At 38.1% G+C, this 11,485-nt stretch overlaps 1 protein-coding gene across 2 annotated transcripts; it reads right to left on the bottom strand.

Annotated features, from left to right (window-relative positions):
- Nucleotides 1–1,887: 1,887 nt before the first annotated feature.
- On the bottom strand, nucleotides 1,888–10,465 carry ankk1 (ankyrin repeat and kinase domain containing 1). Of its 2 annotated transcripts, none has more exons than XM_058745603.1 (8): nucleotides 9,379–10,465; nucleotides 8,894–9,173; nucleotides 8,515–8,666; nucleotides 8,357–8,406; nucleotides 7,691–7,846; nucleotides 7,011–7,111; nucleotides 5,182–5,206; nucleotides 1,888–5,078 (listed from the first exon to the last, which is right to left on the bottom strand). In XM_058745603.1, exons 1-8 carry the CDS (start codon nucleotides 9,570–9,572, stop codon nucleotides 3,823–3,825), a joined length of 2,214 nt encoding a protein of 737 aa, XP_058601586.1. In that variant the 5' UTR covers nucleotides 9,573–10,465; the 3' UTR covers nucleotides 1,888–3,822. The 2 variants fall into 2 exon arrangements, with proteins under 2 accessions (XP_058601586.1, XP_058601587.1); XM_058745604.1 differs by having other exon boundaries at nucleotides 7,020–7,111.
- Between the last annotated feature and the right edge of the window lie 1,020 nt (nucleotides 10,466–11,485).

Genomic DNA, 11,485 nt, shown 5'->3' with positions numbered 1-11,485 from the left:
CTGAATGGAAGAGTTCCTAGATTTTGAGCAATTCAGCCTTCAAGAAAGTCATTTTTTTCATACACCCAGACATAAGTAAACCAGTTCAGAGTGAGTTACAGCAATTTATTGAATCAATATTAAACAGGAAAAAAATGAGTGGAGTATAAAGTGAATGAAAAATCTAATTTCCATTTTGTGCAGCATGTGACCCAGATCAGTGAAGGCCAATTGCGGTTTTATACATCAGGAAGTGACACTTTTGTGACCTTCAACCAAGATGAAAAGAGACTGAGCAATGAAGATGTACTGGAGCTCTGTCAAGGTTCAGTTTGAGGAGGCATCATGTCACAACAACACACTGAGAATTTCCTGATTTCAGGTGAAAATAGAGCGAGAGCATGCCGTTGTGTGCCAGATGAGGTAGGAACAATGTTATCAAGAAGCCTGATGAAGATGAATATCTTTGGCCAGAATACACTAGCCTGTGAAACTTCCATATTATAGTTTTGTCAAAAAAAAAAAAAATCACATTAACCTCATTCTGTCATATTTCAATGTTAAATTAACAACATAGGCATAAATTTGGACTATTTGCACATCTCTAAGGAATCCTGAATCGTATCCAGCAGTTCTTGAATTAATCTTATACAAGGCCCTTCACAAAACCAGTTTCAATCAATGTGACGAATAATCTGTAAACCATTATTTCATATTACTACAACATTTGGGACTGAATCCTGCATCAGCACCTTTGGTTGCCAATTTGCTCCTAAAAAGGTGATTTAGAGGTTTTTTGGATGACAGATGGTCTTAGGTAGAAGCAAGAGACTACTTTTGGGACTCCTGGGTTCTATTAAAATGTTCTGAGCAGCATCTAAAGATTCTTGGCAACAAAAAGGATCTTTAATAAAATATGAAACAAGTTGATATATTTTCCTTTGTGTTCATAAAATAATAAATACAGTACTAATTTCATGCCTAAATTACCCTGTCAGACGATTCTCTGACGAAGTCTGGAGTAAGCTTATTGTTTTTAACTATTGTATGAGTTTATGCCTATTACATACTAAACATATTTAGCTCATGCCTATTAAATGAATTATATATATATATATATATATATATATATATATAATTAAACTTTCATGAAGAGTGAATAGTTACTTTTCCTGTAGACTTTTTCTTTCTTTTCTAACAGCTATTTTTATTGCCGTAAAGTGGTACATTTTAAATATAATTTGTATTCTTTTTCCTTGGGTATTTTCAAAATTCTAGAAAGCATTTGATTGGACAAACATCTGTGTAGTGCAGGATGAGTCATCAGTATTTTTGGCCAGTTTGCCAAGAAGAGAAAGACTGTGTATTTTAAATATAATATCTAAATGCTATTTTGTCAACTTTTAGTAGTACTATAGATGACCTCAAAGCTAACATAATTCATGGGATGGAAAATGGCTATAGCATTTATGTAAACAAAATCATTTTAATGGTCTATTATTGCAACAGCTAATGTGTTGACAGTGAAATCATGGTGTCATTCTCTGGAAGAGGGTTCAGTGCATGCTGGGTATAACTTAATCAAGCACTCATTAGTAGAGCTATCTACGTGCTTGCCTAAAGGACCTAAAAGTAATGAAATGAAAGTCTGACAGAGCAATAATTGGTCATACTTCACTAGCAATCTCCTCTCGGAGATGGTACTGTATTTTTCAGCACATTTCTTTGGATGTGCAGTCTTGTATAAATTCATTTTTATCAAATTTGCTGTGGAGATTTAAACCTAATCCGCATATATGATGCTCTTTGGTGCATTAACAATAGTCCACAGGGAATATTTTCAGCTTTGGTATTATGAATGTTTTGAAGCATTAAAGAAAAATGTTCCCTCACAAATTCCACTCAGGATCCAGACACTAACAACTATTTAATTACATTAAATTGAGGATTTTCAGTTTGCCGTCTAAACATGAACACACAAGCACACACTGAGCAGAATTCTTCTTCTTTTCCTTACTTCGAATTAGACACGACAGGAAATTATATTATTTACACATTTTCAGAACTTTCTAATCTCAAGCAAGGTTCCTCTGCATGAGAAAAACAGCCGAGAAACATGCTATTACATAAAAGATTGTTTAATTTCATGTTACTGCATATGAATGAAGATTGCATCAATTCGTGCCGTTGACGCTTTTGTTATTATGCAGACTTTAATGAGACATTAAAAGTGTCATGTACATCACAGTGGAGAGGCTGCAGTGCAAACCACAGTCTGTGATAATGGGCTGCATGTGTTCAGATTCCTTCACAAGGCATTGATGTTTTATTAACATATTCACTTGAGGAAAAAACGCAAGCCAGAACCTTGCTAAAAAAGTGATTGATATTCTGATGTTTGTTTCAAAAGCTCAGAATCCTCATTACAACTTTCTCTGTGACCCAAGAGAGTATGTGAAATTACTGAAATTAACATTGCTTTATCTTAAGATGTCATGTACCTTAAAGTTTGTGATATACAAAACTGGTGCATTTCTGTCACAAGTTTACACCTGTTAAATATGAATAATGTAATGATGTCTATCATACTACCAGTTCAGTTATTATATATATATATATATATATATATATATATATACACACACATACACACACAACTGTATAATGACATAGAATGGAGGTTGTTACATTCATTCTATATAGTTTTTTTTTTGCCCTTTGTGTTTAGGACAAAGCTGTCGAACGTGAGCGGAAGCCTGCTGAGAAGCGATAAGCATGTTGTCAAACAGGTTTTTTGGCTTTTGTTTGTGAAAGTAACATGCCATTTGAATGCCATGAATGGTTATGATTTTTTTCACCATGACATGTGCATGTCTGACAGTTGTGGAATTCATGCAAGTATGAATGTATTGAATCATGCAAAATACCACACATGAATTACCATTAATAAATTATTTTACTCCTCTAATATGATGTGTTTTTAAATTAAATTGGATATTCAGCAAGAAAAAAATTTGTCTGGATAAATTAGATTGTTATACACCAGAATGGAGCCAGACCGAATGCGAGTGTGCTAAATAATTGTTATCTGTGTAATAATTAAAAGGGAAAATTCTCTCAAAAAAAAAAATCAAGTCATCATTTACACACCCTAATGTCGTTACATTGATTTTCTTTCTTTTGTGGAACATAAAAGAATATATTTTGAAAAATGTCTCAGTGTTTTTTTTTTCCTCCATACAATGAAAGCCAATTGTTACCAAAACATTTTGGTTACCAGCATTCTTCATAATATAATATTTAATGTTCCACAGATAAAAAATAAAGCCATACAATTTTGGAACAACATGAGGATGAATAAATCAAGACAGAATTTTAATTTATGGGTAAATTATCCCTTTAACATTTTTTAATAGCCTATGCGACCTAAGTGAATAAATAGATATAGAAAGTCATTTCAGTGATGGAGCAAGTTATTATTTTTTGATTAAATATGACAAAAACAAACAATTGTCTTCTTAGGAATAACACGCTCTGATGAATTATTCAAGATAAATAAACTAACACAATTTAGATTTTCTGTTGACTTCCACTACATACTGCTAGTAATCCTTCATTCATAACACTTCCATTCTGAGAACACACCTGAGCTCTTGACCGAACCCAAACAAAGGCGTTCAATTCTAGGAATCTAACTCACAAACAACAGCAGGACTGTTTATAAGAACAGGCTTTGCAGGAGGAAGGAAATCGATAGCAGAAATCAATGGTCCACTCCCTCTAATGGTGGAGTTATCTGTCACCAAACACGGCTTGCTCTCCGCCAGGATCTCCACCGGTGTGCTAGCTGTTCAGTAGCTCCACGGCTTCTGTATTGTTGCACTGTTGAGCCAAGGTTAAGGCAGTACATCCTTTCCAGTCCTGCATATCCCGCTGTGCATTATTCATCAGCAAGGCTTTGATGATTGGGAGGTTGCTGAGCTGGACGGCTAAATGCAATGGAGTCGACTGGCTGTTATTCTGGGCGTTCACATTGGCTTGGTGAGATATCAGCTGCAGAACACTAGGGAAGCAGCTACTGTTACAGGCTAAGTGGAGGGGTGTCCAGCCGTTATCCTCGGCCAGGTTAGGGTCGGCACCTGCTGTTAGCAGCACAGTCGCCACCTCCTCCTGCCCATGATGGCAAGCAAGGTGCAGAGGAGTCCAGTCATCTTTCCCTTGGACGTTGACTGAGCCATGGTGCTCCTCCAACATGAGGACAGTCTCCGGATGGCCTTTTAGGGCTGCCAGGTGCATGGCTGTCCAATTCTGATAGGTTCTGATATCGGGGTCGACTCCTTTACTCAACAGGAGTCTGCAGATACCGGTGTAACCCTTTAGAGCGGCAAAATGTAGGGGACTGTAGCTCTGCTCATCGACTGTTTTCACATCAGCCCCATTATTAACCAGCAAACGGACCACCCTGAACTGCCCCTCATCTGCCGCCAAGTGTAGGGAAGTGGATTGAATGTTATCCGGTTTGTTAACGTCAGCTCCATTTTTGAGTAAGAGGTTGACGATGTTCACGTGACCGTAAATGCAAGCCACGTGAAGCGGCGTACGGCCAGACTGGCGCTCCTGCTCATCCACGGCATCCAGACGCCGGAGCAGGATTCTCACAATGTGCTCATGGCCGTTCTGAGCAGCGAGATGCAAAGGCGTCCACCCGTCCTTCTCCTTGGCATCGGCTCTCGCCTTATTGTCTAACAAAAGGCGAACGGCTCTGTCATCGCCAGCCTGTACGGCAAAATGCAGTGCGGTCCATTGGTCGCCATCGCTGAGATTGACGTCAGCCCCACAGTCTGTCAGCAAGCTGCAGATCTCGTAAAATTTGTGCAGAACTGCAACGATGAGCGGGGTGTAGCCTTTTACACTCTGGCAATTCACCGAGGCTCCCAGATTCAGGACCATCTGCGCACTTTCTGTGTCCCCGCTTGCCACGGTGTGATGAAGGAGAGAGTTGTTGTCTCGGAAGACCATAGACACGTGCTCTTTTTGCAGAACTTTCTTAAAGCTCTCAAAGTCTTTCTTTACAAGGAGAGAGTGAATACTAGAATCATCTGTAGGGGAAAAAATTGGATGGAGTAAGATCATGGAGAGTTTGTACAGACAAAAAAAAAAATAAATAAATGTTGCATGTGAGGACTTGGACAAAATACTTGCCTGAGGAGTCAGCTGTTTTCTTTGGCTAAAGGAGAGAAACCAAAATTGAATGTTATTTTTCTTTTGTGACTAATTAATAACACAATTTGCTGACATCAGAAAGTGTTATTGTCATGGATTTTAAAAAGTTTGTGTTAATTTTTTCGTTCACTGTCACGGTTTTCACAAACTTGCGTTTTCCTAGTTTACACAGAGATGATAAGAGCATTGTTTTCAAAAACTTGCACTTCGAAACCTGTTTTCAAAAGTTTGCATTTTCAAGCCCCAAAATATACTGTTGTTGTGTAAATGAAAGGACAAAACACATAAAAAGTTTTACATTTTTAGTTGCAAACAGTGATGTGTAAATTCCCCCTGAAGCCAACTGAAGAGTCAAAGTGCAATTGACCATTGGCAAAAACCTGCCCTCCTTAGTTACTGTTGCTATGTCCGACAAGCCATGCCGCTCTCACGCCACGCACCATGTTCTCACGCAGTAAAAATACATCATGGAGCAAAGAGGAAACTGACAACATGCCAACAGATAAGACGGAGCAGGTTACTTCTGGTATGAAACAAGGTCTTAGCTTTCAAATATATATATATTTTTGTTTTAAGGAAATTGAATCAATAAATACCATTTTGTGGCTCTTTAATGTGTCGTGACATTTCTGTATTGCCTTAAGCCTGGAATACACTACACGACTTTTAAAATCTGAACATATTTTTAAAACACTAGGCATCATACACTTACCGACTTTGTAAATAGTGACAAAGGAAAACTGGGCATCATACACTATGCGACTGAAGATCATACACTACCGGACTTTAAAGTTGTTCCGATCAAAACAAACTCACACAGAAACGTGTGCCTTGTTGCTAGGAGACGCATGACAAATGAAAACATACGTGCTCTAAAATCAGCTGAAAATATCAAACATGTTTGATATCCTCCGACTGGATAGAATCAAAGTCGGAGTCTGTGACCATCATACACTACACAATTTTCTGTGGAATCTGTCAGCTGTAATCTGCAGACTGGCTCCGACTTTCCTCAACTAGCATCAACTTATTCAGACTGTAAAATCAGGGGAAAATTGGGGCAAAAATCGCGTAGTGTATTCCAGGCTTTAGTTCAACCAATGGTCTTTTCATATTTACTTAAAGCACAAAATAAATATGAATGAACATCAGAACGTGTTTTATTTAAACCACGGAAAGACACAATAAAGTCCACCGAAGTTAATTACTCTCCTGTCTTAATTGTTTGTCGGGCAAGATGGCGGATTCAGTGTTATGATTGGTCAGATCGCCTGTCAATCAAGCTCTTTGCGAACGGTCAATTGCATCACAACTTCAGTCACACTAAAGTGCTTATAACTGAGCCCTATTGACGTCTTCATTAAACCGAAACATGAACAAAAATGTGTTTTTTACCATAAGAAAGCAGGCCTCCAGCTGCAGTCTTACTAGTCAAGCTAATCTTCTTGTTTAAAAACATGTTGTGCATCGTCAAGCAAATGTTCAACATTGCCGCCAATTGCAGTCCGACTAACGTACATAAATACTGGACCAAGCTGAGCTGCAATCTATTTTCCTTGGTCTATTAATCTGAACTGGGCTGGTAAAATTTCAAGTTTTTATGACATTTGAAAAAGATGAATTACTCTTTAGATATAAAAGTTTGATATAAATAGTTTTGTGAATGAATATTTGACCATGTTTAAATCATTCCTTAACATTGAGAAAATAGTGGAATGTGTTCACAGATCCCTGAGTATTACTCAAACTAACCCCCTTTTTGCTGACAGTGTACTGTGGTCTAAACATGCACTGGACGAGTCACTTACGTTCCATACCTGTTCAGGCAGACGCTTTCTTATCTCACCCCTTGCATTCGTGTCTGGGATTTTTAGGACTTCGCTAAGGACTTCAGTCAACCGAACGGTCTCTGCAGAGAAATGGAGATGATGCAGCTGAATGTCACTTTGGGAAGCAGTTTTGCTCTAGCTCTTTTTCAGGCCTTCTTACACAAGAGTGATCATTTGATATTGACAGCCTTTTAGCCTTTTACATTAACTTAATTGGGCAGCGTATGAGATAACATCATAGTGCAGGGGATATAACCGTACTAATCACACTGCATTTTTAGTAATCTGATGTACAAGATTAATTGTATTCAACTCATTATACAATACGACACTGCAACAGAATTAGCAGAAGCTTATTAAACTACTTTAATGCTCGAACACAAACAGTGAATTTTAAAATTCAGTCTCGCAGTCACTAAATCAAATAATTTAATTAGAACTTTTACTGAAGGTGACCTGAGGAAGAAACAGTCACAGAGGAACTGGGAAGCTGATAAAAGATGCAACAATGTTGGTTCTTTGCTCATTGTTATTTCAGAAGAGTAAGACAACCGAGTAAACGTCTGGTGGGACTTTTGGAATGCATTTTGTCTGCATATAATCAAGCACTATTATAGTCTTCATTAAACAGAAACAAGAACAAAAATGAGGTTTGTTACCAGAGAAAGCCGGTCTCTGACTGCAGTCTTGATGCCAACACTGCTGCATGACACCAATCATGTCCTCGCACTCAGGGGGCTTGTCTTCAGGGATCTTCTCTACACCAGGCCTTTTGCCAGATGACACTCTGATTAATATTTCTGTCATATTCAGACCTGTGACAAGGAGAATAGAACAAATTGCTTGGAGTGTTATTTTTGTACTCTACAAACTCCAAATAATTCACTTGTGAACAAACACTTGTGCTTCTAGCACTCTCAAAACAAACAGAGAGGAAAAGGAACTCGCTACGAACTCATTTTCTTCAATAAACAGTGAGTGGAAGATGGTTCGGTAATGCTGACTGGCAACCTTTAGGTGGTTAAAAAGGAATATTATAAGCGGTTTTGTTCGGTATTCTTTTATATGTGCAGTCAACATTATTACCAAAATGCAGGATGTTTAAATATAGTTTAAAAGTTAGTTTTTTTTGTTGTTTTTTTTTTACTATAAACTTATCAACAAATATAGAAGAAATCATTTTTGCACATTTAATCTACAACAACAACAACAAAAAACAAATTAGATTTTTTTTTTCTTGAAAACACTTGGGTTGAATGATGAATGCAAAACTACAATTTGTGTAAAAATCTGTGGAAAGTGCCAAAATTAGGAACAATTTATACCTTGATATGCACGCTGCTGAGTTAGAATTTCCCACATAATAATAGAAATGCTGCAAAATGAGAATGTTTACATGTTTACTTCATGGCATATCATAAGTCACTGTCAAAATGGCAATTTATAAACATACTGTAAATTTCTTTAAGTTATGAACTCTCACCTGTAAACATCGTACTTTGTTCCAGGTGGTTCAGGATTCTGGGTAAAGGTCTCTGGAGGCACATAGTTTATGTTCCCTCGAGCTGTCAGGTGTTCAATAAACTCTGTCTTACCAGAAAACTCCTCCCATTTAATGAGGCCAAAATCTGAAATCTTTAAATATAAAATAAATCTGAAACTGCAACAACACTGTGAGGTTGTATATAAACAAGGCATATATGTAGAAAGTAACATTAAAGACTGATAAAAGCACAATCTATACAACTGTATTATAAGGCTTTCCAAAACCACTAGATGTCTTTCTTTCAGTAGATTTCTTTTTGAAGTTTATTTTTTACCAGAAATAAATTCAGAAACATTTTCAGTAGTATCTGACTCACCTTCACATGCAGATGATCATCAAGGAGAATGTTGGCTGGTTTCAAGTTCAAATGAAGAATGGGTGGTTTCATGCTGTGCAGAAAATTCATGCCCATTGTCATCTCGTGGATCATTTGGAACTTCTTAGGCCACATTAAGAAATGACTGCTGAGGAGGTTGTCCAAGGATCCCTTTCTCATATATTCCATCAGTAAACCAGGTGGATCTTCGCTTATTCCATAAATGGAGATTAAATAATTGAACTTCATTCTTCCAATTTTGGACATCTCTGTCATGTTCCTGGGCCATAAAATATAAAATCATAGTATATATAAAATCATACACAGAGACTATATACACACACAATATACAGAAAATATACAAACATAACACACAGTATTTTTCATATTTATTTTAGTTAACTTTCAATAAATCAGATTACTTACAATCTCACAGTTTTAACAGTAACATAGTTTTAATCTTCAACTCTAATGTGTACTTGTACCTGTAATCATTAGTCGTTGTCTTTAGGGCGCATGTTTCCCGCCACACTTTAACCTTCACCTTATAGACACGACCAAACTTGCGCTCAGCCAGTTTCTCCCAGTCACTTTCAAACTCATCTTTTTTAAAATGAGTAAATCTCTCCAGGCTGCCATCTCTGAAAGAATCCTGTACACTGAAATTAGCTGCTGTCATTTTGTTTTCCAGTCTCAGGAAATGAAGACGCTGCCCTTCGACATCTCTTCTTGGCACACAGAAACCAGGTCAAGGAAACACATATTAAACAAAAAGCTCTGCTGGTTTTGGTGGGAGGAGTCAGAGCCCTGATTATTAGAATAGAAATGTAACAAAGCCAGTTCTGAATGAGGTACACAGGTGAGGCTGTGCGGTACACCTGATAACTGGATATACCAGCTTCATGTTTTTACATAACAGTGGGAATTGCCTTATAAGGCAGTTATTGCCTCATTCCCTCATGTGTGCATGTTTGCGGTTTGTTGCTAGGGAAGCAGTTTCATTTTTTTAATATATTTCAGCAGAATGTCCAAAGGTATTTGATGCTAAATACTTAATTGAAGGTTAATTGTCTTACAGTTCAACAGATAAATAAAGTGCATGTCACATTTTCAGTATAATTACTGTTGTTCTCTGGAAGTCTTCCCATTGTTCATTAATCACTCAAGTGCAACATCTTGAATTTCTTGGCACATTAGCAAAAACCTGTTGAGTGAATGTTATTCTAAGCCAAACTGTGATGCAAATTACTGTAACCTTCAATGACAGGCTTTCAAAGAATAATACTAATAACAGTAATTAACAATCAAGCAGTCAGCAGCACTTTTAGGTGACGATGCCTTGCCTCTTCAGCCCCCTTGTAACACTTTTGGAGGAGAGACTTGGCATTCAGCCGTTGCGATTCAGTCATTGTCGGACACCCGAAGAGACACTTCATCCTTTAAGAAGTGCACAAAGAGCCAGGCCACTGCATTTGAACACGAATACGGGCTCTGTTGATTTTCTGCACGGGTATACAGTGAGGAAAATAAGTATTTGAACACCCTGCTATTTTGCAAGTTCTCCCACTTAGAAATCATGGAGGGGTCTGAAATTGTCATCGTAGGTGCATGTCCACTGTGAGAGACATAATCTAAAAAAAAAAATCCAGAAATCACAATGTATGATTTTTTAACTATTTATTTGTATGATACAGCTGCAAATAAGTATTTGAACACCTGTCTATCAGCTAGAATTCTGACCCTCAAAGACCTGTTAGTCTGCCTTTAAAATGTCCACCTCCACTCCATTTATTATCCTAAATTAGATGCACCTGTTTGAGGTCGTTAGCTGCATAAAGACACCTGTCCACCCCATACAATCAGTAAGAATCCAACTACTAACATGGCCAAGACCAAAGAGCTGTCCAAAGACACTAGAGACAAAATTGTACACCTCCACAAGGCTGGAAAGGGCTACGGGAAATTGCCAAGCAGCTTGGTGAAAAAGGTCCACTGTTGGAGCAATCATTAGAAAATGGAAGAAGCTAAACATGACTGTCAATCTCCCTCGGACTGGGGCTCCATGCAAGATCTCACCTCGTGGGGTCTCAATGATCCTAAGAAAGGTGAGAAATCAGCCCAGAACTACACGGGAGGAGCTGGTCAATGACCTGAAAAGAGCTGGGACCACCGTTTCCAAGGTTACTGTTGGTAATACACTAAGGCGTCATGGTTTGAAATCATGCATGGCACGGAAGGTTCCCCTGCTTAAACCAGCACATGTCCAGGCCCGACTTAAGTTTGCCAATGACCATTTGGATGATCCAGAGGAGTCATGGGAGAAAGTCATGTGGTCAGATGAGACCAAAATAGAACTTTTGGTCATAATTCCACTAAACGTGTTTGGAGGAAGAAGAATGATGAGTACCATCCCAAGAACACCATCCCTACTGTGAAGCATGGGGTGGTAGCATCATGCTTTGGGGTGTTTTTCTGCACATGGGACAGGGCGACTGCACTGTATTAAGGAGAGGATGACCGGGGCCATGTATTGCAAGATTTTGGGGAACAACCTCCTTCCCTCAGTTAGAGCATTGAAGATGGGTCGAGGCT

This window comes from Onychostoma macrolepis, chromosome 15, assembly GCF_012432095.1.
Source record: "Onychostoma macrolepis isolate SWU-2019 chromosome 15, ASM1243209v1, whole genome shotgun sequence".
In the NCBI taxonomy this organism is placed as follows: domain Eukaryota; kingdom Metazoa; phylum Chordata; class Actinopteri; order Cypriniformes; family Cyprinidae; genus Onychostoma; species Onychostoma macrolepis.
The sequence above is the reverse complement of the archived record's forward strand: the minus strand, read 5'-3'. Positions and strand labels throughout refer to the sequence as shown.

Bases quoted from the DNA above. Each gene is read 5' to 3' on its own strand.
- ankk1 (XM_058745603.1), bottom strand. From the start codon at position 9,572: ATGACAGCAGCTAATTTCAGTGTACAGGATTCTTTCAGAGATGGCAGC. The intron at 5,207-7,010 runs GTAAGTGACTCG...TCTCTCCTTTAG, and splicing joins TGCCTGAACAGGTATGGAAC to CCAAAGAAAACAGCTGACTC. The intron at 5,079-5,181 runs GCAAGTATTTTG...TTTCCCCTACAG, and splicing joins GAAAACAGCTGACTCCTCAG to ATGATTCTAGTATTCACTCT.